At 45.8% G+C, this 26,940-nt stretch overlaps 1 protein-coding gene across 2 annotated transcripts in view; it reads left to right on the top strand.

Moving 5' to 3' along the window:
- Positions 1–26,940, top strand: part of LOC129701614 (janus kinase and microtubule-interacting protein 1-like) — a 320,171-nt gene that overhangs the window by 258,386 nt on the left and 34,845 nt on the right. For both annotated transcript variants that reach the window (XM_055642935.1, XM_055642929.1), the window contains 2 exons: positions 17,715–17,783; positions 23,691–23,768. In XM_055642935.1, coding sequence (XP_055498910.1) covers positions 17,715–17,783; positions 23,691–23,768 — 147 coding nt within the window. The remainder of the gene's footprint in view (positions 1–17,714; positions 17,784–23,690; positions 23,769–26,940) is intronic.

The raw sequence follows: 26,940 nt of genomic DNA, 5'->3' as shown, positions 1-26,940 counted from the left end.
AATTATTGTCAAAAGACCAATTAAAATGAACTCCAAGACGTCAGTAATCTGTACCGTTTTAAATGGAACATTAGCATTAAACAACATTTCCAATTTCCTGCAAATAAATGTACTGCTTTTCCTTTTTTTGGTGCTATCTCAGCACTCTGGAGTGAACCCATACAAGGATAAGTGTTCCAACTCCAGCCGCAGGGCAGTCTATTCAGATACTGCAGAGCATAAATTGATTTTAACACGCAACGGCTGATTTCCTGAGCCATAGCCTCTTATAAGGTTGTCTTATTATTCCCGACAAATTGGGAATTTAAGGTGCATAGGCCAATCAGACAGCAGGAAACCTAAAGCGGGATCTTGATGACTTTGTTTGAAGACCCGACTGACGAGGCAAAACGGAGGAAGATATAAAAAACCATTCCTCCTCCGTAGCGAGAATGTATCTTTCGCTACTGTTATGCCACGTATTTTTGCAACCTGTGAATAAGCATGACAGCAACATATCAATATATGGTGTTCCATTGAACCCAAATTCATAAATACTGTGTTGTCCAACACCCATTCTGTGTTGTCATGATCTGTACTTGATGATACACCTGTGGCAAATGAGATTAGGTAAAACCATTACAGGATACTTTATTTTTACTTGACTGCACCCATGTGACCAACATATGCCACCATCATAGTGTATCAACCTGAAATTGAACATGCAGAATATGCATATTTGTTCAGTCACTCTTTAACCCATAGAATGCATGTAGGGTCTATAAATAGTTGATACCAATAACTGAAGAATTGATAAATCATGCTAATCTCCTCCACATCCAAACTGGAGATGACCTTCACATTAGGCCATTAGCATTATTTTTGAAATATAACTGTAATATTTACTGACCAACTGCTGGAACAATGCTGCATACTGTTTGTACATCATAGTGACTTTGGTAGCTTCAGCTAGTACAATACAATACAATATAATACAGTTTTATTCCTCATATTGCACATAAAGTGCAAGTGAAAATGAATTTGTCAGCAGCAGCAGCAGTAATATCATCAGTGTATTAACAATGACATACATGGCACTTTAGAGTTTGCCATTTAGCATGATGTCAATTCTCCCCCTTGCACAGCCTAATCACAGCTATTATATTGTCAATTAGTCTTAATGAGTAGAGGCTGATTCTAACCACAAGGCTGTTACCAGATCTCTATTAACTGCAATCTGTTGCCCAGGGCGGCTTTATAGGCCAATTAATAGTGAAAAGGTAAATCCCAATGACCAACAAGTCTATTTGGTAACAACTGAATTTAACTGTATAGAAGAGCCCAACTTCTTAAATATAGTTTGAGACTCCAAATATCTCCAATGATCCCTGTAAATGGAACACCCTATGAAAATCAGTTGTTAATTAGCCATCTTTCATGATGACCAGGCCACGCCTGTCATCATTTTGTGCCTGCCTTAAATGACAACTCTGGCCCAATTTCCGAGCCTGTCTTGCAAGACAATCCTGGCCATAATACAATTCTGGCCCCAATTCTGGACCTACGTTGAAAACAACTCTAACCATTATACAAAGCCTGTTTCAAAGGCAATCCTGGCCAAAATAATGAGCCTGCCTCATAACACAATTCTGGCCCAATTCCAACCTGCTTGGAATGCTATTATTGTCCAGTTTTACATGGTTAGATGCCTCTAGGGAGATGATTATCTCTTAATCATTCATGTATTGTGCAATCAAGTGTAAATCTTACCAACTTGTAAGTGGTCCTTAGTTGCAGAGTAGAACTGGCAGAGTACATGGAGCCTCTGGCCCGCTTTCATGCTGCCACCAGCTACAGTGAACCACTTACTGCCGATGAAGACGTGTGGTGTGTTGTTGCCAAAACGATGAAGCTTTGCTCGTTGTTGGCCTTGACTGGTCCAACAGCTTGTGCTTTGTCCTCCATGTTTTCCCTGTTGAATAGGTCTTACCTGAATAGCAGATTCAGCAGCTGTCTCTAATGCCCCCTGAGCGGTGTTCACTGCATTGTGTTGGGATGGCAAATCTTGCTGCCAGGCATGGTACTTCTGACACATGCCCTTCATCCCTTGGGTATGCTCCACAGCTCAACCCTCAAACTCGGCGTCAGATTTGTACTGACCCAGCATGCTCCCTCCTCCAAAAAAGAAAAGCATTAAGCAGCCCTGTTACAAGGCGCTGCGTGCGTGGGCTCTCCCATAGGCCCGTGCTCTTTCTCCTAGAGGGAAACATTAAGCAGCCCTGTTACAATGCGCTGCTGGCACTGACTCTCCCATAGGCCAATACTGCCATTAGCCTAGGCATCAACATGAAGCAGCCCTGTCCAAAGGTACTGCTGGTGCGGGCTGTCTCATAGGCCTATGCTGCCATAGACTGGGCATGCACTTTAAGCAGCCCTGTTACAAGGCGCTGCTGGCGCTGGCTTTCACAAAGGCCAACGCTGCCATTAGCGTTGGCATCAACATGAAGCAGCCCTGTCCAAAGGTGCTGCTGGTGCTGGCTCTCCCATAGACCTATGCTGCCATAGACTAGGTATGCACTTTAATCAGCCCTGTCTCAAGGTGCTGCTGGCGTGGGCACTACCATAGGCCGGCGCTGCCATAGATTAGGCATCCACATCAAGTAGCCCTGTTCCAAGGCGCTGCTGGCACGCGCTCTCCCATGAGATTAGTTTGATCCCATATCCTGGGGACCGCTGCAGTCTGGGAGCCGCATTGCTGCTGGATTTCCCTTCCCCGGGAACCCCAGCATCTGTATATTTTACCGGAGGGGAACCCTGCCGGTACTAGGGCTGACCCTCTAATCAGTTTTACCCCCCCCATTGAAGGGAACCCCAGCATCTATATTTATTGCCGGAGGGGAACCCTCATGGCAATAGGGCTAACCGTTCTTTAAACGGAGCCTCCAGAAGAACCCACATTGTCCTCTGAGAATTTAACATTTTAACTCAAACAGTACCCGTAACTACCCGGGTCTCTGGCACTGCAAGGCAGCAACTCTACCGCTGTGCTGCAGTGCAACCCAACTGGGATATTCCCCAGCGTTTTAACCACTAATTTAAAAATCACAAAACCCGTCTTACCAGCTACCCACTTCCGCGGTCGGAACCGGGGTCTCCCCACAGCCCGTAGCTGGTTCCCTCGTCGGCCTCGCGAAGTACCGACAGGAAACCTCTGTAAAAGAGGTTCCTGCACGGAATCTAAGACAGGTAAGAAACAGAAAACCTTACCTTCTTAGTTTAAACTTACTGCTGGCAGGCAGCGACATGCTTGCCAGTCCGGTGCTTCGCAATGCGAACGGCGATATGACGCGCATGCGCACGAACGGGGTTCGTCTTCACGTAGTCACCCACGTGACTGCGAAGTAAAATCTACATTATCCCTCATTCTTCCCACCAAAATATATCATTTATCATTTCCCTGCATTAAACTTCCATTTGCTGTGTGTCTGCCGATTCCACCAACCTATTGATGTCCTGCAGCAACCTCTCACTATCTTCTTTACGTCATAGTATGCTACAATTTATTCTAATTAAAAAATTAATATAATAACTGGGCAGTCACGGTGGCACAGCAGTAGAGTTGCTGCCTTACAGCAAAATGCAGTGCCAGTGACCCGGGTTCGATCTTGACTATGGGTGCTGTTTGTATGGAGTTTGTACGTTCTCCCCGTGATCTGTGTGAGTTTTCTCCGAGATCTTCTATTTCCTCCCACAGTCCAAAGACGTACAGGTTTGTAGGTTAATTGGCTTGATAAAAATGTAAAAAAAAAAAAAATTAAATGGACCAGTATAAATAGTAAGATTAAACGAGTACTTACCAGTACGAAGTTTGATCTGTATTTTATGAGGAGTTACGATGAGGGATTACGTGAAGAACCCACCCAGCGCGCAGGCGCGGCATACTTCCAAGCAGCGGTGTGGAATCACAGATAGACACTAGTTGAAGTAAAGATAGTGAAGACCAACGAGACATTAGTCCGAATTTGATCTATATAATGAGGGTGGGAGCGGAGGGCACGTAATCCCTCATCGTAACTCCTCATAAAATACAGATCAAACTTCGTACTGGTAAGTACTCGTTTAATCTTACTATTTTACTTCGGAGTCACGTGAGTGACTACGTGAAGACTTCAAAGGTCTGTGATTTCAAACCGTGTAACAGTTATATCACTCACTGCCGAAAGATCATCGAGGGAGGAAGTGGTAGCTAGAGACCAACAAGTTTGTTTAGTTATAAAAGAAATATTTATTAACTATAACAAAAAACAAAATAGCTCCCATGGGCTTTAAATCATAACTTTGCGGTTTTTAAAACGGTATCCGCAAAGACGTCCTGTTCCATCAGCGGTTTGTTGTAAAATCGTTGGAATGTCGATTCCCTTGACCATCCCGCTGCTCTGAGGATGTGGTCGAGGGGAACCTGCATCCTATCCGCCGCTGAGGTGGACGCTGCCCTGGTTGAATGGGATTTAAAAACATTTGTGTTAATCCCTGCCATGCTGAGGACCTGTTTCAACCATCTGGATAATGTTTGGCTGGTTACCCGTCCAAAAGGCTTTCTGTGGCTAACCCATAAGGCTTTCTCTCTCCCTCTTAGCGTTTGGGTTGTGTCTAGATAATGATGAAGGTGGGTCACCACACACAGCCTAGGTTCTGGAGGGTAAGCCCGGAAGATCAACGGGGAGTTTGATGTACCTGGTCTACTTTGTTTTACCAACCCCGGCATGGTGAAAGTAATGGTATCTGGGGTGGTCACCATGTAGTTCAGATTAAGCTGATGGAGCGACTGAACCCTTTGAGCTGAGACAAGCGCCATGAGCATGAGGGTTTTGTAAGTGGCCTGTTCCAGGCTCAGGGATCCCACCGGAGGCCAACCTCGAAGGTGTGTGAGAACTACACTCACATCCCACATGTGAGTGTATCTAGGTGTAGGGGGGTTTGGTATTAAAGATCCCCTTAAGGAGTCTGATGACTAGAGGGTGGGATCCCACACTATGCTGTTCTATCGGCATGAGGTATGCGGACAGTGCGCTCCGAGCCGTATTGATGGCACTGTAGCTCATCTTGAGATCATGGTGCAGGTGGGCCAGGAACTCCAGCACATCCGAGATCGAAGTCGTCGTGTAGGATGTCCCTGCGTCCAGACAGTACTGTTCCCATTTCCTGATGAAGGTCAGGTACTGTTTCTTGGTGGAAACTCGCAGGGATGCCGACATGGTGGTGATTGTTCTGTCTGATAACCCCAATCCCCGGTAAGGCCTGTTCAAAATCTGGAAACCAGGAGTTTCAATTTTTGGTGGCATGGATGGCTAATGCCAGTTACCGGGTGAGTCAATAATTGGGGGTGGTGTTGAAGGACCATTGGTGTCTCTACCACCATGTCGTGGAACATTGGGAACCATGGTTGGGTAGGCCAGTCGGGCACGACCAGAATGCCAGAGGCTGAGTCTGCCTGAATTTTCTGGAGTACCCGACTGATGAGGCAGAAGGGAGGGAAAGCATAGAAAAAGAAATTTCCCCAGTCCAGCGTGAAGGCATCTACCGCTGCTGCCTCTGGGTCTGGTTCCCAAGCCACATACATGGGTAGTTGGTGATTTAACCTAGACGCAAACAAATCTATATCTGGCGTACCATATTGCTTGATAATTTTAGCAAATAATTTTGGGTCCAACATCCATTCGATGTTATCGTTGAATTTTCGTGACCTGGTGTCCGCCACTAAATTTAGTTTGCCTGGTAAATAGGCAGCTGATAGCCAAATATGTCTCTCGACACACCATTGCCAGATTATAGCAGTTAATTTGTCGCATGATACTGATTTAATGCCACCCATGTGCTGGATATAAGATACTGCCGTAGTGTTGTCGATCATAATTCTAACATGCACGTGTCGCATACCAGATGCATATGCTTTTAGCCCATAAAAGGCGGCGAGCATTTCCAAAAAGTTAATGCCCAGTGATTGTAGTAGCGATGCCTCTGAGTTAGTCCATCTGCCACCTGTGCTGTCTTTGGAGTTAGTAGCTCCCCAGCCTAAAGCACTGGCATCCGTTGCAATGGTTATGTTAGGATTGGTTACGGTGATAGGACTGTGACTGTGCCAAATATTGTCAACCCACCACTGAAGTTCTGATTTGGCTTCAGCGGGTAAATCCATTTTGCGATCATAATGCCCCCTATGAAGGCGTAATGCATGAGTCCTTGCTCTTTGTAAATTTTGATAATGCAAGGGCCCATGTTGGGCAGCCGGAAATGCTGCTACTATAGAGCCAATAACTCTGGCTACATGCCGTATTCTAGGTTGCGGTGTGGCAATTAAATGGCTACAAGCTTCAATGAGTGAAACTGTTTTGTTTCTGGGCAGAGTGACAGTCATGTGAATCGTGTCAATAGTGAAGCCTAAGTAATCCATGTTAGTAGTAGGCTCCAATATTGATTTATCTGGGTGGAGGATAAAACCCAAAGTTTCAAGGAGTTGTTTAGTGGCTAACACTCCTGCGACAGCTTGTTCCCGTGTTCTTCCTAATATGAGAACATCGTCCAGATAGGCCACTACTAAATGTTTTAGTTCTCTCAATTTCTTCATGGCCACTTTAAGAATTTTCGTAAATAGTCTGGGAGCTGTCGTTAAACCATTGGGCAAAGCTCGGTACTGCCATAGCTGGCCCCTCCAGATAAATTTCAGATATTTAAAGTAATCTTTATGAATGGGTACCAAATAGTAAGCATCTTTGATATCTATGCTTGCCATGTAGTATCCCTTGGAGATCAGTTGTCTGGCAGTGACAAATGTCTCCATTTTGAAATGTTGATACTCAACAGACTGATTGAGTGATGTCAGATCAATAATAATGCGACATCCACCATCTTTTTTGGTTTTGAGAAAAATATTTGATACAAATTCTTGCGGCTCGTGTGTGGTCATTTCTATGATGCCTTTAGCCACGAGCCGATCAAGTTCAGCTTGTCCTTCTACCTTCTCAACTGCCGAGGGAAGGAACACCCTTTGGGGCATGTGCTGAACTGGCGGTTCTACGCCTGGTTTGAATTCAATCTTGTATCCACTAATACTGTTGAGTATAAACTGATTGTTAGTAAGGGAGCACCAAACATGCTTGAAGAACCTCAAACGTCCCCCTGTTAATACTACACCCTTTGTCTGTGTATGTTGACAGGAACCAGACCCACCTACCTCCATGTTCACTTGTGGGGTCGTTTCCGGTGGGTCTGGCCCAAGGTTGTCCGTGTTGGTGCTGCGGTGGGGCGGCGCATCTTCCCACGGCTCCGCCCTGGGCCCCGCTCTAAAAAAGAGCACTGGGGGTAGTGGGAGGCGGTCACCAGGCTTTCACCAGCTCGGTATCTGCTGGTGGCTGCCGAGGCGTGCGGCCAACTGGGTGTCTTCGCCCTGCTCGGTCCTGGCCCTGCCCTCATGAGGCCTACTGGTTTTGCCGCCTCTTCCAACTCCTTGAGCCTTTTGGCCAGATCCGCACCAAATAGCAGCGCCTGTCGTTCGGGCGCTGGAGCTTTACAGAGGCCGGCATATGTTGGGTTGAGGGCAGGCCTGATGTTGTCCCGCCGTAGGTTGTTTAGCTCATACGTGGTGCTGCACATCAGTGCGAGGGCATCCTGCTGGGGTATGGTCAAGTCTTCATCCCCAACGGACCGAGCAAAGGCGGTGACGGCTGCTGAGTGGAGCTTCAGGACTCGCTGCATTTTGACCTCCTGAGCCCTTATGTGCTGCCCCAGCTGGTTCCAGATCTGCCCATTTACCGTCTTGACCCTCAGCGCCTCGCAATTTTCGGGCGCGATGTAGTTGTCAAGGGCCTGCTGGACAGCGCTTGTCCTGCAGCGGGTTGTTGGACAGCCTGTTTATAGTTGCCGCCATTCTGGGTGGCAACACCATCCCAGTTGTTGGTGGTGCCGCATATCGGCCCACTACACCCAGTAGCTCTTCTTCCGGCACGCCCGGCATGCTGACGATATCCTCCGCCTGCCCTTGGGATAGGCCAGCCCAGTCCTGGCCTCCCTTACTGCCCTCGAATATAGAGGGTACAGAAGGGTGTGGAGAGGAGGAGGCCAAAGCCCGTCCTCCTGGGAGATGCCGCATCTCCTCATTAATCATACGCTCGAGGAGCTGCCTCATGCAGCTTATCCGAGCGTCTCCCCTTTTCGGTGGGGGAGAGTGTTCCCGTTCCTCCGAATCATCGGAGGACACCGGCCGGTCGGTTTTCTGTGTCGCCTTCCTCCCTGTGCGGGGCGTTGAGATCTGCAGCACTGGGGGCGGCTCGGTGTCGGGTGAGCGGGAGCGTTGAAAAAGCTCCTCCGCTGCGAGAGGCTGCCGTCCCGCTATGGACCCGTCCTCGGGTGGAGTAGGGCAGGCAGTCCTCCTGGCTGGTCGCTTGCGAGAGGCCATTATTCTCTCTAGCGCGACTCTGTAACAAAAAAGGCACTTACCTGAGGTCTCGTCTTTATGCTGCAGCTGGAGAGCCTGGCTCCAGCTGCTGCCGCTGTTGCACTGCTGACGTAATGCCGCGCCTGCGCGCTGGGTGGGTTCTTCACGTAGTCACTCACGTGACTCCGAAGTAAAATTGTCCAACTTCCAGTGCTGAGTGTTGCTCTACCTAGCATACTACATCCAGATCCAAATCCACACAAAAAAGCTGATAGTTTACAAACTCAGGATTTGCGACGGTGGCTTTCAAAAGGAAATTATATACCTGGTTGATAAAAATAATTTGGAGAGTTACAGGGCAAGAGAATGGTTCTTTCAAAATCTAGCAAGGACTTATTGGACTGCATATTGTCCTCTCTGTGCCATTGATTCCATGAAAGAGAGCACAGTAAAGTTATTTTAGTTTATTGTCACGTGTACCGAGGTACAGTGAAAAGCTTTTGTTTTTGTTGCGTGCTATCCAGTCAGCGGAAAGACAGTACAGGTGCACAACCTTTTATCCGGAGTTCCAGAAACCGAAAAGCTCCGAAAACTGGCCATTTTTTCCAGATGTCGTCTGCGCACCAAAGCTCGCGTTTGGCGCCAAACCTGACCCAAAACGACCCACGGTCAACCCAGGTCTGTACTACTGTAGCGGCTGCCTCCTCCCTGGAGACCGGGAGACGCTTAAACATCTGTAAATCATTGCTTAAATGTTAGTCAGTTAGTTCGGAGGGCTTTTATGTGAAGGGGAGTGAAGGGGTAAACTTTAATTCTTAGTCCCCTACCTGGTCGGAGAGGCGGGGAGCGGTCAATGCCTTACCGGGTCGCTGTGCAGTAAGCTCCGCAGCGCTGTGGCCGGTGGGGCAGCGGGCGGCGCCGGTTGTAGCTCCGACCCCGGCAACTCTACCCCTGGCTGCGAGGCGCTCCAAATCCAGCGCGGCCCGCGGCCGGACGCCCCAGCTCCGCACCAGCGGGGAGCGGGCAATGCCTTACCGGGTCGCCGTGCGGCAAGCTCCGGAGCGCTGTGGCCGCCGACACACAACATCGCGGAGCGTCGCTGGATTTGGAGCCGCGCAGCCAGGGGTAGAGTTGCCGGGGTCGGAGCTCCGACCGGCGCCGCCCGCGGCCGGACGGAGCCCCCAGCTCCGCGGCTCCAAATCCAGCGACGCTCCGCGATGTTGGAAGAAGGCGGCCACAGCGCTCCGGAGCTTGCCGCACGGCGACCCGGTAAGGCATTGCCCGCACCCCGCTGGTGCGGAGCTGGGGAGTCCGGCCGCGGGCCGCGCTGGATTTGGAGTGCCTCGCAGCCAGGGGTAGAGTTGCGGGGTCGGAGCTACAACCGGCGCCGCCCGCGGCCGGACGGAGCCCCCAGCTCCGCGAGGTTGGGAGTCGCCGACCAGGTAGGTAGGGGACTAAGAATTAAAGTTTCCCCCTTCACCCCTACACCACCACCACCACATAAAATCCCTCCAAACTAACTGACTAACATTTATGCAATGATTCTCCCGGTCTCCAGGGAGGAGGCAGCTGCTCCAGACTTTTCAAGCCGCCCGCGCTACCTACCTAATCTACGCTAAAAATCTTCCATTCTGAAATCCGAAAATGTCCGAAATCCGACAAGTGTCTGGTCCCAAGGCTTTCGGATAAAAGGTTGTGCACCTGTACATGATTACAATCGAGCCATTTGCAGTGTATGGATAAGTGATAAGGGAATAGTGTTTACTGCATGATAAAGCCAGCAGAGTCCGATCAAGGATAGTCAGAGAGTCACCAATTAGGTAAATAATAGTTACGATATGATATAATTTTATTTATCTCAGGAGGGAAATTGGTCTGCCAACAGTCCCAAAACACAACAAGATACATGAAATTAAAGTGATCCAGGATTGTGGATGTGCAAAGATTGGAGAGGGGTGGGGTGTAGAAGGGGAATTAGTCTACCTCACGACAGAAGGGGGAGGAGTTCTACAGTTTTATAGCCACAGGGAAAAAGGATCTCCTGTGTCTGTTGCTGAAGGTGCTCCTCAGGTTGACCAGTGCTTCATGGAGAAGGTAAACTGTTCACCTCTAATGAATCCAACTCCACTCCCAGGACGGAACCAGCCTTCCTGATGAGCTTGTTGATTCTGCTGGCGTCTGCGGCATTTGCCCTGCTACCCCAGCACACAACAGCGTAGAAGATGTCACTGGCCACCACGGATCGATAAACATCTGCAGCATCTTACTGCAGACATTGAAAGGGGGGAACCTCTTCAGAAAGTACAGACGGCTCTGTCCCTTCTTATACAGTGCCTAGCGTTCCTGGACCAGTCCAGTTTACTGTCCAGATAAACTCCAAGGTACTTGTAATCGCTGGTAAACTGCACATCCACGCCATTGATGGAGACAGGGACAGGCGTGTTCCTCTCCTCCGAAAGTCCACCACCAACTCCTTTGTCTTGTTGGTGTTGAGCTGCAGGTGATTCAGCCCACACCACTCGACAAAGTCGCTGACTGCACCTCTGTTTTCAGCTTCCCTCCCCTCACTGATGCAGCCACTGATGTCATCCGAAAGCGGCTGCAGGTGGCAAGAGTCCAAGTAGTATCTGAAGTCCGAGGTGTAGATGGTGAACAGGAAGGGAGAGAGGACTGTCCCCTCTGGGGTCCCTGTGTTAATAATAATAATAAGTTTATTTATATAGCACATTTATAGTCAATTTTCATTGACCCCAAAGTGCTTTACATAATTTAAAAATCAGTTCCATACAAAGCATAAAGATGGGTTAACAAACTTTCTATGGTTCTAACAAACTGTTAGAACCATAGAAACATAGAGAATAGGTGCAGGAGGGTCATTCAGCCCTTCGAGCCTGCACCGCCATTCAATATGATCATGGCTAATCATATGTTGCTCACCAACATATCTGAGACACAGTTTTGTAGCCTGACATACTGTTCAGGACTGCTCTTTGGTTCATGTTTATTAATCGTTGCTGATATGCCTGGAGGAAATGCCAAAAGGTGGGAGATAACTAAGGCCAAAAGAGAAAAGGAAACAATACTGGAAAGGTGAGATGCAATTGCTGGAAATCTTCAGCATATCAGGAATCATCTGTGGATATCAGGATACTTTCAAGAGAGCTAGATAGGGCTCTTAAAAATAGCGGAGTCAGTGTATATGGGGAGAAGGCAGGAACGGGGTACTGATTGGGGATGATCAGCCATGATCACATAGAATGGCGGTGCTGGCTCAAAGGGCCGAATGGTCTACTCCTGCACCTATTGTCTATTGACAGAAATAACAAAGTGGTTAGATTGTTATAGGTGGCTGACCTCGTGACCAAGGTTTGACTCCTCCCATTTCCTCCAAGTACAAGGCGTAGCTATGGACACACGCGCCCCAGCTATGCCTGCCTCTTTGTAGGGTACGTCGAACAATCCTTGTTTGAGGCGTACCAGGGACCCATCCCCGACCTCTACCTCCGCTACATCGACGATTGCTTTGGTGCCACCTCCTGCACCCACACACAACTGACTGACTTCATCCGCTTCACCATTAACTTCCATCCGGCACTCAAATACACCTGGACCATTTCCGACACTTCCCTACCATTTCTTGACCTCACTATCTCCATCGCAGGTGATAGACTTCTGACCGACATCCACTATAAACCCACTGACTCCCATGGCTATCTGGACTACACTTCTTCCCACCCTGCTTCCCGTAAGGACTCCATCCCCTACTCCCTATTCCTCCGTCTACGCCGCATCTGCTTCCAGGATGAGGTGTTCCACATCAGGGCATCGGAAATGTTCCCATTTTTCAGGGAAAGGGGGTTCCCCTCCCCTACTATAGATGAGGCTCGCACCAGGGTCTCCTCCATACCCCATAACACTGCTCTCTCTCCCCATCCCCGAACTCGTAACAAGGGCAGAGTCCCCCTAGTCCTCACCTTCCACCCCACCAGCCGTCACATACAACAAATAGTGCTCCGTCATTTCCGCCACCTCCAACGTGACCCCACCACTCGCCACATCTTCCCATCTCCCCCTATGTCTGCCTTCCACAAACACCGCTCCCTCCGTAACTCCCTTGTCAATTCTTCCCTTCCCTCCCGTACAACCCCCACCCCGGGCACTTTCCCTTGCAACCGCAAGAGATGCAACACTTGTCGCTTTATCTACTCCCTCGACTCCATTCAAGGACCCAAGCAATCTTTCCAGGAGCGACAGAGGTTCACCTGCATCTCCTCCAACCTCATCTATTGCATCCGCTGCTCTAGATGTCAGCTGATCTACATCAGTGAGACCAAGCGTAGGCTTGGCGATCATTTCGCCGAACACCTCCACTCGGTCCGCATTAGCCAACCTGATCTCCCTGTGGCTCAGCATTTCAACTCCCCCTCCCATTCCGAATCCGACCTTTCTGCCCTGGGTCTCCTCCATGGCCAGAGTGAGCACCACCGGAAATTGGAGGAGCAGCACCTCGTATTCCGCTTGGGCAGTTTGCACCCTAGTGGCATAAACATTGACTTCTCCAATTTCCAGTAGCCCTTGCTGTCTCCTCCCCTTTTCAGCTCTCCTTCAGCCCTCAGGCTCCTCCTCTTCCTTTCTCCTTTCTTCTCCCCGCCCTCCACCCCCCCCCCCCCCCCCCCCGCATCAGTCTGAAGAAGGGTTTCTGACCGAAACTTTGCCTATTTCCTTCGCTCCATAGATGCTGTTGAACCCGCGGAGTTTCTCCAGCACTTTTGTCTACCTTTGATTTTCCAGCATCTGCAGTACCTTTTTAAACAATCACCGCTACTTAACAAATGATGAAACCAGTCACAGCAAAGAATTCTGATTCGGGTTATATTTTCATTTGTCATTGATTTTTTTAAAATCTTCTCTCCCCCTCTTCTCCCCTGAAGGCAATGACTCATTATTAACCATACGTCCGTGGATATTCCCAATTTCCTCATTCCAAGTGTCTTGGGATCAATGCTGTTTAGACTAGTAATCTGTCCAAATCTTAGGGGCATCACTGTCCATTCAGATAGATGCAACATCAGTGGACATTACTCTTACTTTTAAAATATTGTTGGTTCACATCCATTTCCCGAGGTTTGACCTCTGTTAATATTTGAGAACTACATTGAGGGAGTACTTAATGGGGATGTGCCTTTTGACTGAGTGATTAAATCCCTCAGTCCCATGCCATTATTTGGAGTTATAATATCTATCACTCTAGCAACATCTTTGAAACAAGAATTTTAAATCAGTAGGAAGGAACTGCAGATGCTGATTTAAACCGAAGATAGACACAAAAAACTGGAGTAAGAAGGGTCTCGACCCGAAACATCACCCATTCCTTCTCTCCAGACAGGCTGCCTGTCCTGCTGAGTTACTCCAGCAATTTGTGTCTATCCAATTTTCAGGGGTCCTTGCTGTAGATATGATGAACCTTCCCAACTCGGATTGGGAGATACAAATTTTAATGATACCCCCTCCCAAGATACTTTTAATATCCACTCTAAACTCTATCTTTCACGAATAGGGAGAAAAAAGAGAAAGATAATTTGATATTGGTCCATTAACTGGAGGATTGATTGAGAAGACCTTCTGTTCTGGCATTGCCGACACTGGCTTAGACTATGTTTTAATTGGGATAAAGATTGCTTGTCAGGGGACAGGTGGAGTTGCTGCCGAAGAAGAGGGTGGTGAATCTGTGGAATTCTTTGTGACAGAAGGCTGTAGAGGCCAAGTCAGTGGATATTTTTAAGGCAGCGATAGATAGATTTTTGATTAGTAAATGCGTCAGAGGTTATGGGAGAAGGCAGGAGAATGGGGTTAGGAGAGATAGATCACCCATGATTGAATGGCCGAGTAGACTTGATGGGCCAAATGGCCTAATTCTACTCCAATCCCTTATGACTTGGCGGAGTCTTAGCGTCATACAGCACGGAAACAGGCCTTTCGACCCAACGCGTCCATCCAAATGCCCCATCGTAGCAAGTCCCATTTACCTGCACTTGGCCCATATCCCTTTGAACCTTTCCTATCCATGTACCTGTCCAAGTGTTTTTTAAATGTTGCTGTATACCCTGCTTTAGCTATCTCCTACGGCACCTCGTTCCATGCACCCGCCACCCTCAGAGTGAAAAAGATGCCCCTCAGATTCCTATTAAATCTCTCCCTTCTCACCGTAACCCTATGCCCTCGGGTTCTTAATTCCCTCACCCTGGGGAAAAGACAGAGTCTGTGAATTCACTCTTTCTATTCTCCTCATGACTTTATACACTTTCTAAATGATCACCCCCTTAGTCTGCTGCACGCCAAGGAATAAAGCCCATGGTAAGTGGAGTATGCCTGGGGTTGGATTAAATGCCCATTCTCTTTAGATACACCACCTGGTATTTGGTGTCTGCGTCAAAGTCCTGGTGGTCCTGGCAACTCGTAGGGGAGTTGCGGTGAGATTGCCGACGCCGGTTTGGAAGGAGACAGTGCTTTCGCTGCAAAATCCTACTTAAACCTCTGGTTCGATTAGCCAAGCCGAGTTCCAATCAGACAATTTATTCGGAGTTCTGCCTGGGAAGGGATTACCAGGCGGACAAAGAAAAACAATTTATGGAGGTGTCAAAGCCTAGGAAAAAAAATCTAACGTCACCTGGGAATCCCTGGCCCATGGCACTCGAAGTGGAGAGGGAGCATTCTGTGTAGAATCAAGAATCCATGCATCAGGAGCCCTACACTGGTGGCAGAAGGGGAGGGGGGAGCACTTCACAACTAAGTACTCTGTAAGGCACTTCCTCTCTCAACCACGGGACAATGCAGGTTCTGTATTGGCCTTCCAAGTACCCACAGAGGCTAAGTGGGAACAAATAAACCTTAAAACCAGGGGATTGGCCAGGAAGAAATAGGAGAGGAGTAAATGATGATGGACATGAAATGCCTGGTCTTGTCACATAACTTTTCTATTGGGTCTCCTAATTTGTAGCCCAATTGAGGGCAGCACAAAGTCTAGCAATCATCCTACCACAACCAGGGAGAACTACTATCTACCTCTTTGGTGATCTACGGGCAATCCTTGGCCTGGCTTTACCTTGCACTAAACGTTATTCTCTCATCATGTATCTATACACTGTAGGAAGGAACTGGAGATGCTAATTTAAACCGAAGATACACACAAAAAGCTGGAGTAACTCAGCGGGACAGGGAGCATCTCTGGAGAGAAGGAATGGGTGATGTCACCCATTCCCTCTCTCCAGAGATGCTGCCTGTCCCGCTGAGTTACTCCAGCTTTTTGTGTCTATACATTGTAAATGGCTCGATTGTAATCATGTATTGTCATTCTGCTGACTGGATAGCACACGACAAAAGCTTTTAGCCTTGGTACACGTGACAAAAAGGCTAGCTTCCTTATTATTGGATTATCAGGAAGCAGTCAAGAATTTGACTCGCTTTCAAATATTTTTAATGTTATTGCAAGAATGTCATATGATTTCTTAATGGTTTAGAGAGCTTTGAAGGCACGGCAGTGTTTATAAAATACTATAAAACGTAATTTGCCAGTTAAATGTAGTGCTGATATTTAGAATGTTCCCAATGGAATGTGAATCATTCTAGTGATAAGGATATTCAGCAATGCAACATGAGACTGATTCAGCAATGCCAGGCATATACAACTGTTAAGCTGCACTGTTATTTACTTCCACCCAGTGAAGCAAATTCTCTTTGATGATCAATAAAATTAGTAAAATATAGCATCCCCTTGAACATGATCTGCAATTCACTTGGACCATCCCAGAACTGAAGTTTAAATTTTCACAAGTTCACAAGTTAAAAAGTTCACAAGTCGTAGGAGTAGAATTAGGCCATTCGGCCCATCAAGTCTACTCCGCCATTCACCAGGGGATTGGCCAGGAAGAAAGGACGACTGATCTCTGCCTCCTAATCCCATTTTCCTGCCTTTCCCCCCATAATCCCTGACATCCATTCTAATCAAGAATGTGTCTCTCTCTGCCTTAAAAATACCCACTGACGGCCTCCACAGCCCTCTGGGGCAATGAGTTCCACAGATTAACTACCCTCTGACTAAAGAAGTTCCTCCTCACCTTCTTTCAAAAAGAGCGCCCTTTAATTCTGAGGCTATGATCTCTGGTCCTAGACTCTCCCACTAGTGGAAACATCCTTTCCACATCCACTCTATCTATGCCTTTCGTTATTCTGTAAGTTTCAATGAGGTCCCTCCTGAACCTTCTAAACTCCAGCGTGTAGCGACCCAGTGCTGTCACACGCTCGCTATATGCTAGCTTTTTCTATATGCATCATTTTATCTTATGCATCATTTTGACAGATCTGGTTTCATTCTCTGGTCAGGGAGACTGAACCGTTCATTCTCCATGAAACGGGTTTTCTTTTCTTTTGATCTTTTCAGTACAAAATTGTGTAAGCCTTTCTTGATTTGCTTCAAACATGGTGTAATGTAACAGAATGTCTAGTGTGCCCGCTAGGTATTATACAATGTGTGGGAACACCTGACTCTTCACCTCCACCCAAAGAAAATAAGTGTTGAACCAAACATTTTCATCTGGTTAGCATCCTTCAAAGGGAAAATAATCCTTTTATATAACGTGTCTCGAATGACAGGCTTGTCTGAAGACGACCCAAAACGTCACCTATCCATGTTTTCTAGAGATGCTGCCTTTTGTGCTGAGTTACTTCAGCACTTTATACCTTTTTGTGTTGTGTTAAATGTTTGCAAGAATAAATTTGAGCACAGCTGGTTGAGTTGCTGCCTCACAGCACCAGAGACTCGGGTTTGATTCTGACCATGGATGCTGTCCGTGTGGAGTTTGCACGTTTTCCCTGTAATCGCGTGTTTCTTCCGGATGCTCCGGTTTCCTCCCACATCCCAAAGATGTGTGGGTCTAGAGGTTAATTAGCCTCTCTAAATGGCCCCTAGTGTGTTGGAAATGAATGAGAAAGTGGATAACATAAAACCAGCGTGATCAATAGTCGACATGGACTTGGTGGGCCAAAGGACCCGTTTTTATGCTGTATCAATCTATCAATCAATCAATCAATCAATCAATCAGATATTGTTTCCTCTGGGCAATTTAGTGCTATAAAAATATTCATAATGTAGAAAATGAAAATACCAATGCCTTTCACATGCTTCTGCAGAAATGTCTGATGTCACCTCCCTTATTTCTGTGACCTTTTAGCTAATTATGTCCATTGGGATTAACAGTATTAGTGTACTGACTCATCTTCTTTGATGTGCTTTCTTGAAACAATACAGTGGCTGAAACAGATTGAAGGCACAGAGACTGCTCTTCATCAGAAGATGTTGGATCTGGAGAATGAAAAGGTACTGTTTACATGTGTTAACACAAGAGCAGGATTATCCTCCATTAGAAACCCATTGGTTGATGTTGAAGGTGAAGGAATGGGACTTGCTAAAGATTTAGAACTGAGTCAAATAAAGCAAACCTGGCATATGACATTCACAGAAAATGTATTGGTTATACAGGTACATTGTTTCTCCTTGAATGGCATTGTGTTAAATACATATGCATTTAAATACATATACAATTAAATAGATTAAATGCATTGTGTTCACTGCATTGCTGACATTCGGAATTGTTCCTGATAAGTAGAAAGTGCAAAATTTAGAAAATGCACATCATTCTTCAGGATCAGTTGTCAGGTGGGGCTCTGATGGTGGCATTTTGCCACTGAGTCGCAACGTCCCAAGTTCAAGGCTGACCTTCAGCAGGCTGACCATAAAAATCTGTGGTGATAGTCTATAACAGCACGGAGGCTGTTCGGTACTGTTGGAGGTGCCTTTATTTGGATGAGATGCTGAAATAAAGCCTTATGTAGCTTCAGAGATGAGCCTGCGGCACTAATCCCATAAACACCAAGGGACTTGCAAACCTGCTCTTCTGGACACTATTTGTAAAAACAAGATATCCGGTCTTTGTGACATTGTTATATGTGGGAACTTCCTATGTGGTAATTAATTTCATTAAATGGAAAAAGATTAGAAATGTTCTGAAAAGTGCTATACAAAAATCCAAATGCTTCTTCTGAGAAATTGGTTTATCTACATATTACATATTGAGAGAGATCCCGCGATGTCAAAATTAATCTTGGGTGGAGTGGCCTGAGTGATTTGAATTGGTTGCCTATTGTGCACTGTGGGCCCAAAATGCTGAGCCGTTGCTAACAAAGCCTGTTGGAACTCTTGTATGGTCCGGCAGAAAATCATGGAGGAATTGGACAAACATTTCGGGTTCTGAAATTGGACACGAGATTGTACAGGATTGTGAACATGGAATATTGATGCAATTACCTCTGGTTCTTTGCGCTCTTTTTTTTCATTGCTCAAGATCTCCCCCACCCAGCAGTTGTCTTTAATCTTACCATTTCAATGATTAATCTTGGGTCAATCCACAGCAGCTATAACATATATATATATATATATATTTTTTTTTTTAATTCGTTAATTAAATGTGTTGCTAACAAGGCAAGTTTGTACATTTATTTGCCCTGCAAGAAAAGTCAGTGAAAATTTTCCTTTCCGGAGTCACATTTGAGACAAACAAGATACAGGATGAGAGATGGAATCCTTGGAACAATTAATGTGGCATGACATTTTTTTTTCATTCCAATATTTCCACCCAGAGTTTTCATTTTTTTACCATTTCAAATTTTCACCTAAAAAAATACAAGCACTATTTTATAACCTTTTTAATTCATATGAATAAATAGTTTATCAAAGAATGTCATTTACTTTACAATTGTAGTCTTCTATCATTCCTGGTTGGTATTACACCTCAAACAAGATAGCCCCACCATCTACTCCATGGTGGACTGTGCAGAGATCTCCATCTCATACCAATGGCTTTCTTGTCATTTCATGGCTTTGGGCTCCATTTTTAGACAAAAAAACATAATGACACAATTTTTAGCCTGTTATCTATGAATCAATAACCAGAATGTCACCATATACAATTCAGCCTATAATGTCTGGTCCGTGCGAACTTGGTTTCAAACAATATGTGTACAAAGACTAGTACTGAATGAACAAAGTGATGAACAATTTGCTAAAATTCAGCTTAGAACAGGAAGAAGTGAAGGGTTTGTATTTTAAATAAATAAGATTTGGCTATTTACTGCCTCCACCACCTTGAAATGGAAGCTCATTGGAGGACACAGCCACCACTCTCTGAGTAAAGAGTTCCCCCTCATGTTGTGTTTAAACTTCAGTCCCTTATTCTCATGTCATGTCCCCTTGTTTGAATCTTCCCTACTCTCAGTGGGAAAAGCTTTTGCACGTCAACTCTGTCTATCCCTCTCATCATCTTAAAAACCTCTATCAAGGCCCCCCTTAACCTTCTGCGCTCCAATGAATACAGCCATAAATTGTAAAATGTTATGGTTCTGCAGTCCCAATGGAGGAAATTCAACCACTGTGGCTCATAAGTTTAACTGCTGTACACCATGTAAATATTCTGATTTGGATTCCTGCGTGAATCAACTGGTTGGGCAAGGTATCTGAGCAGCACAGCATAGTGTCGCAGAGGTAGCGTTGCTGCCTTGCAGCGCCAGAGACGCAGATTGATCCTGACTATAGTGCTGTCTGTACGTTCTCCCTGTGACTGGGTGGATTTCCTACTAGTGCTCTATTTCCCTCCCCCATCCCAAAGACGTGCAGGTTTGTAGGTTAATTGACTTCTGTAACTTGTCCCTCGTGTGTGAGATAGAACTAGTGTAAGGGTGATCACTGGTCGGCACAGATTTGGTTGGCCAAGAGCCTGTTTCCATGCTGCATCTTTAAACTAAACTGAACTAAACTAAGCAGCTAGTGGCTGCAGGAGGGGACACTGAGCAGCAAAGGTAATGGCAAGGCAATTCGACTGGATTGAAAGGAGGGAGTTAACAAGTGTGGAAACCTATTACAAGGGAGGCCCAGGGTTGGCTAATCTGCTTCTCTTGGTCCGCAAGGAAAATGAAAAAAACAAACTGGCACAGTTCCCAGCAGATTTGACCAACAAACAAATATGCCACTACTTCCTTCCATCCCACTGCCTGATCCTGCACTGTCATCAGGTTGAATTTGCAGAGTGTCACCTTGCTTATATCATCAGAGCTTGATTTGGCTCAAGGAAGGTTCGTGCTGCCTGAATCTTGATATTGGAATCGGTCAAACCAGGCGGAGAAAATATCAGGTGAAGAATTTCCATTGGCAGATGACTACTTCACTTAACCCCTCCTCTACCACCCATGGCCCTTCCACTCAAAACGCCCATCAACTTAACTCTGGCCAGACAAGTGGATCACATGCATTGATAATTTAGAGATACAGCGTGGAAACGGGCCCTTTGGTCCTTTGGCCTACCGAGTCTGCGCCAACCAGCAATAACCCCATACACTTTTGAATGATGCCACAACATGCTTACTCCTTGCAATTCAACTCTGAATGACGAAGAGGTCATAGAATTAGACATAGAATTAGCAGCTGGTAGCATGAGGACAAAGGTCATCTTCTACTCCACTGGGTAGTGACCCCACTTGAAACAAAGATAAGGGAGACGATCCTAGGGTACTTTAACAAAATGCACTCACTGATACAATCGTTTGGAGGAGCTCGTTATTCTCATATAAATTGCTATTCTCAATACAGCGCCAATGTCCAGAATAATTTGTACTTTGCTAAGAAGCAAAACTATTTATAGTTTGGAATTATAGTCATGAAATTTATACAGCACAGAAACAAACCCTGTGCTCGCATTTGGAACATATTCCTCTAAACCTTTCCTGCCCATGAACCTGGCCAAATGTCTTTTAACTATTGTAAGTACACCCAACTCGATTACTTCCTCTGCAGCTCATTCCATATGCCCGCCACTTTTGTCCCACACGTCTGCTTTAATTTTTTCTCCTCTCAACTTAAATCTATGCCCTCCTGTTTTAGATTCTGAATCTGACCCTGGGGAAAAAGACTGATACCTCCATTTTAGCCATGCCTCTGTGTACAGACCTCCACTGAGATCTTCATTATCATGTCCAACCTTTTGCCACATTTAAATTGGTCATCAATACTTCCATTCAACACACAACAGCAATTGAATCTGCTTTTTGGTATTTTAATCATCACTCAGTCAAAAAAGTGCAACATTTCTTAGGTCACCCTCCCTATACAATGGCCTTTCTATTAGAAAGCAACAGATCAAAAGCAATGCTTTCTCCTTACAATATTTTCCCTTGTGTGCCAAAACTAGTGCATCCACATGTAGTCTGCAGAGCTTTTTAATGAATGATGTTTATTGAAGATTTTTGTGACAGAATTGACCGTTAACCTGGGTGGAAGAATCTGCTGCCTCCCATCTGAAACGTAGGCTTGAGCGGTTTCTAGAGGGACGCTGGTCGCGGGCTGATCAACTCTGCCTTCCTGGTTTATCGACCCATGACCTTGGTGCTCAATGGTCTTGTTGGTCTATCGGCGTCTCTCCAGATTCCAGATCCTGACAGCCCCAGGCAGTATCCTCATTGCCAGACTTTGTTGCTCCTTGTGGGCTGTTCAGTCGCTGGTAATCACCAACTGCATTTCTAAGGATGGAGCCCCTGAACCTGTTCCCCCACCTGGTTTAGATTGCCACAGTATCTGATGAGGCTTCCACTTACTTAAATGGCGAAGAAGGGAATATCCTTTCAATGTTTCTAAATATGTGGGCCCAGTTCATCTCACCTGAAATCTCTCTGTTGTCTCTGGAGCCACATCTGATGCATTTGATGCCCCAGATAAGAATTGCCATGAGGTGGTCATGGAGGCAAGGAAGCAATTGGCTCTGTGGTGAGTCCTAGTCATAAAGTCTTACAGCATGGAAACAGGCCCACCGGCCCAACTTGCCCACAGTAGCCAACATGTCCCATCTACACTAGTCCCATCAGCCTGTGTTTGGCCCATAGCCCGCGAAACCTATCCTATCCATGTACCTGTCTAATTGTTTCTTAAACGTTGCGATAGTACCTGCCTCAACAACCTCCTCCGACAGCTCGTACCATTAGTCGAGTCATTGGGTTTAGACAGAAGTGTGGGGGTAAGAGGGCGATTGTTTGTCTCTTTCATCTGCCTTCTCACTTTTACCCACATGGGAGAGGTCCCCTCACAGATGCCGGCAGCTGAAGTCTTACGGAAACAGTGGCGTGACAGCACAAGAACGGTTCCCCAAAAGACCTAATTCTGGCCCAAACAAATCAAATAGCCTAGCTTGCAAAAAAAAAAGTTCAATTTTAAAAATAGTCAAGTTTCATGAGAAATAAGGGAACATGGTCTGGTCTGTGCATACATAGTGGGGCTCTCCAAATAAATTAGCATGTTATCTGATCAATTTTCTTCAGAGTGTGGTCAGTGGCTGATAGTTTCAAGCCCAATACCAAAACAAGCATCTTGGAGATTTTGATGATAGTGAATTAATTGCATGGTAGCATTGAGAACAGAAAGAAGCCGGCTGTAAGGTACAAAACAACCGGCAACACCACCAATGTCCATATGATGGCAGCAAAAATCATCATTCTGAATGAGCTATTAATGAGCACTTCAAAACAAGTGAAGAAATAAAGCGAAAGGTATCGGCCGTTCTGCCAGAAATTTCGCTTCCAATTAACTGCCACGTCTATGTCTCATAATTTCATCTCTGTTTTGTTCTCAAAGATGGACATAACATGCTGGAGTAACTCAGCGGGTCAGGCAGCATCTCTGAAAAAAATGGATCTAGGTGACATTTCAGTTTGGGATCCTTCTTTAGCATGATTGTAGTAGGGAGAGTGGGGGAAATGTTGCCTGACACGCTGAGTTACTCCAGCATTTTGTGTCTACCTTTGGTATAAACCAGCATCTGCAATTCCTTTTTATTACATTCCGGTTTGTTTTCTATCTGCTGCGTTCTCATTCACCTATTTTCATCTCATCCTAGGTGATTAACAACCCTTCACCACACATTCTCTCGCAGGCAGCAGCATCTTTCTTCTCATTCACGAACCATCCTATCATATTTCTTTTGGACTCTCCATCCTTTCCCCTTCTCTGCAACTTAATTTTGTTTTAATTGTTTCAAGCTTAGATGAGATATTGATATAAAGCACTTTTCTTTTCACATCTGCTGCCTGACGTGCTTAGTATTTACAGCAGTTCTTAATATGAAACTTGGCAGATTCAGATAACTCAGGCTGTTTGTTAAAAGCTGAATGTTATATTCTCTTTCACTAGGAGCTGTTTAGCAAGCAGAAGGGCTACCTGGAGGAGGAGCTGGATTACAGGAAACAATCCCTGGACCATGCCTACATGGTAGGAATAGCAATAGCAATCAGCATTTCACAGTGCAGAGCCTGAATGATCATATACACAGGAAGGAACTGCACATACTGGTTTTCACTGAAGATAGGCACAAAATGCTGGAGTAACAGCGGAACAGGCAGCATCCCTGGAGAGAAGGACCCTCCTTTAGACTCTTCTCCAGTCTGAAGAAAGGTCTCAACCCACAACGTCAAGTCCAGAGATGCTGCCTGTCCCGCTGAGTTATTCCAGGATTTTCTGTCAATCTTCTGAATGATCATACATCAGCTATTTGTGATACCGGTACTAAAGAAACAAGATGGCAAGGAGGGAATGACCGGGTGGTTTGAGCAATTCCAACAAGAGCTTTTGTTATCACCAGCTTAATTTAAAAAAAGTTAATTCAGTGACGTTTAGGGTCGATTCTGAAGAAGGGTCTTGACCCGAAAAGTTACCCATTCTTTCTCTCCAGAGGTGCTGCCTGTCCCGCTGAGTTACTCCCGCATTTTGTGTCTCCTTTATTAATATGGCCTGTTTCCATTATATCTCTGAACTAAAGAAAAATTAGTTAAACAGAGAGGAAGAAACGCACCTAGAGGTCCCTTGACCTTTGACCCCTCACCCACCCCCTTAATCGCTGCACAATATAGGCTGCTTCCAATGCCTTCCACCCCTTTCCTCCTACACCCTCTGCCCAGAACAAGAGAAATGATACTGTATACTTGACGAGGAGGTGAATGGACTTAATCACCACAAGCCACCGTCATGAGGTTGATGCTCACAAGGTCCAAGGTCCAATTAGGGTGGCCCTTTGGGGTTCTCAGCTCAGATATGTGCAGGAAGTGTGGAGGCTGTCATGTTTGCGAAACAGTTCCTGACAAATTAACCCTTATTAACACCAACAATTCTTAAATTGTCCATGTGAGAATATGTTAATGATCAAGTTGCCTGTAAGCACCATTTTAACGATGATGCTAATTGACATGCTTTGCTGTTGTGCACTGGGGATGAAAACAAACTTCTCCTTCTGAAAACTTTTCATTCACAATAAAACTACATTTGTAACATTGACGACAGGCACAAAATGCTGAAGTAACTCAGCGGGACAGGCAGCATCTCTGGAGAGAAGGAAATAGGCGACGTTTTAGGTCGAGGCATTTCTTCAGACTTGACCTGAAGGAGGGAAGTTAGGCTTTATCTCTCAAAATTTAGCAAGAAAAGAAAAATCAATTGAAGGAGTTCGAGCAAGGGAATATTTTGTTAGAAAAACAGTAATATGATGTTCAGTGGGACCTGAATGATTGTGGACATATGGACAAAGGGGGCCTAAATGAGTTCATGGAGTGGTTTTGTGCTAGTTCCTCAGAAGAGGAAACATGCAGGTACAGCAGGCAGTGAAGAAAGCTAATGGCATGTTGGCGTTCATAATGAGAGTATAGGAGTAAAGACGTCCTTCTGCAGTTCTCCAGAGCCCTGGTGAGACCACATCTGGAGTAGTGTGTGCCGTTTTGGTCTCCTAATTTGAGGAAGGACATCCTTGCTATTGAGGCAGTGCAGTGTAGGTTCACGAGGTTAATCCCCGAGATGGCGGGACTGTTATATGAGGAAAGATTGGAAAAACTGTGCTTGTTTTCACTAGAATTTAGAAGGATGAGAGGCTATCTTATAGAAAAATATAAAATTATATAAGGACTGGACATGCTAGATGCAGCAAAAGTGTTCCCAATGTTGGGGGAGTCCAGAACCAGGGGCCACAGTCTAAGAATAAAGGGGAGGCCATTTAAAACTGAGATGAGAAAAAACTTTTTCACCCAGAGAGTTGTGAATTTGTTGAATTCACTGCCACAGAAGGCAGTGGAGGCCAATTCATTGGGTGAATTTAAAAGAGAGCTAGATAGGGGCTAGTGGAATCAAGGGGTATGGGGAGAAGGCAGACACGGGTTAATGATTGTGGATGATCAGCCATGATCACAATGAATGGCGGTGCTGGCTCGAAGGGCCAAATGGCCTGCTCCTGCACCTATTTTCTATGTTTCTAAGATCAATCCTGAAGCAAACCATAGAGCTGGCTTTATTTGAAGTGGAAATGTGCAATGAGATGGGATTACTTTACAGCAGTCATAACATGATTGAAATATTCATTCAGTTTGAGGGGAAGAATATATTAGTCTAAATGAAGTCAATTATGAGGGCATGAAAGCAGACCTAGCTAAAATTAATTGGCAAATTTTGTTACGGGATCAAGTCAGTTGGATTTTTTGTGATACACAGAATAGACGCATGGCAATGAGAAATATGTTTTCCAAGCAGAGGACCCACCATACGTGGTTAATCAAAAATTCGAAGACAGTATCAGACTTAAAATGAAAGCATATTATTGAGCGTCAGAAGATTGGACAGAATATAGAAAAAAAGACAAAAAAACGAATAAGGCCGGAAATATCAAAGAAATGGGTAACAAGAGTTTCTATGGATATTTAAAGTAGATAAAAATGCTGGAGAAACTCAGCGGGTGAGGCAGCATCTATGGAGCGAAGGAAATAGGCGACGTTTCGGGTCGAGACTCTTCTTCAGACTGATGGGGGGGTGGAGGGAGTGGGAAGAAGAAAGGAAGAGGAGGAGACAGTGGGAGAGCTGGGAATGGAAGGGGAAAGAAGGAGAAAGCAAGGACTACCTAAAATTGGAGGTCAATGTTCTGGGGTGTAAACTACCCAAGCGAAATATGAGGTGCTGCTCCTCCAATTTACGGTGGGCATCACTCTGGCCATGGAGGAGGCCCAGGACAGAAAGGTCGGATTCGGAATGGGAGGGGGAGTTGAAGTGCTGATAATCAGGTTGGTTATTGCGAACCGAGTGGAGGCGTTGGACGAAGCGATCTCCAAGCCTATGCTTGGTCTCACCGATGTAGAGCAGCTGCCACCTAGAGCAGTGGATGCAATAGATGGCCGCACCTTGAAAGACTGCTTGGGTCCTTGGATGGAGTCAAGGGGAGAGGTAAAGCGACAAGTGTAGCATTTCTTGTGGTTACAAGGGTAAGTGCCCAGAGAGGGGGTGGTTTGGATGGGAAGGGACGAATTGACCAGGAAGGCGAGAACTAGGGGGACTCTGCCCTTGTTACGAGTGGGGCAATGGGGAGTGAGACCAGAATTACGGGGTATAGAAGAAACCCTGGTGAGAGCCTCAT

The sequence above is a fragment of the Leucoraja erinacea genome, chromosome 1, assembly GCF_028641065.1.
Source record: "Leucoraja erinacea ecotype New England chromosome 1, Leri_hhj_1, whole genome shotgun sequence".
NCBI lineage: Eukaryota > Metazoa > Chordata > Chondrichthyes > Rajiformes > Rajidae > Leucoraja > Leucoraja erinaceus.
Note: the sequence above shows the minus strand (reverse complement) of the source record. Positions and strands in the feature narration are given on the sequence as shown.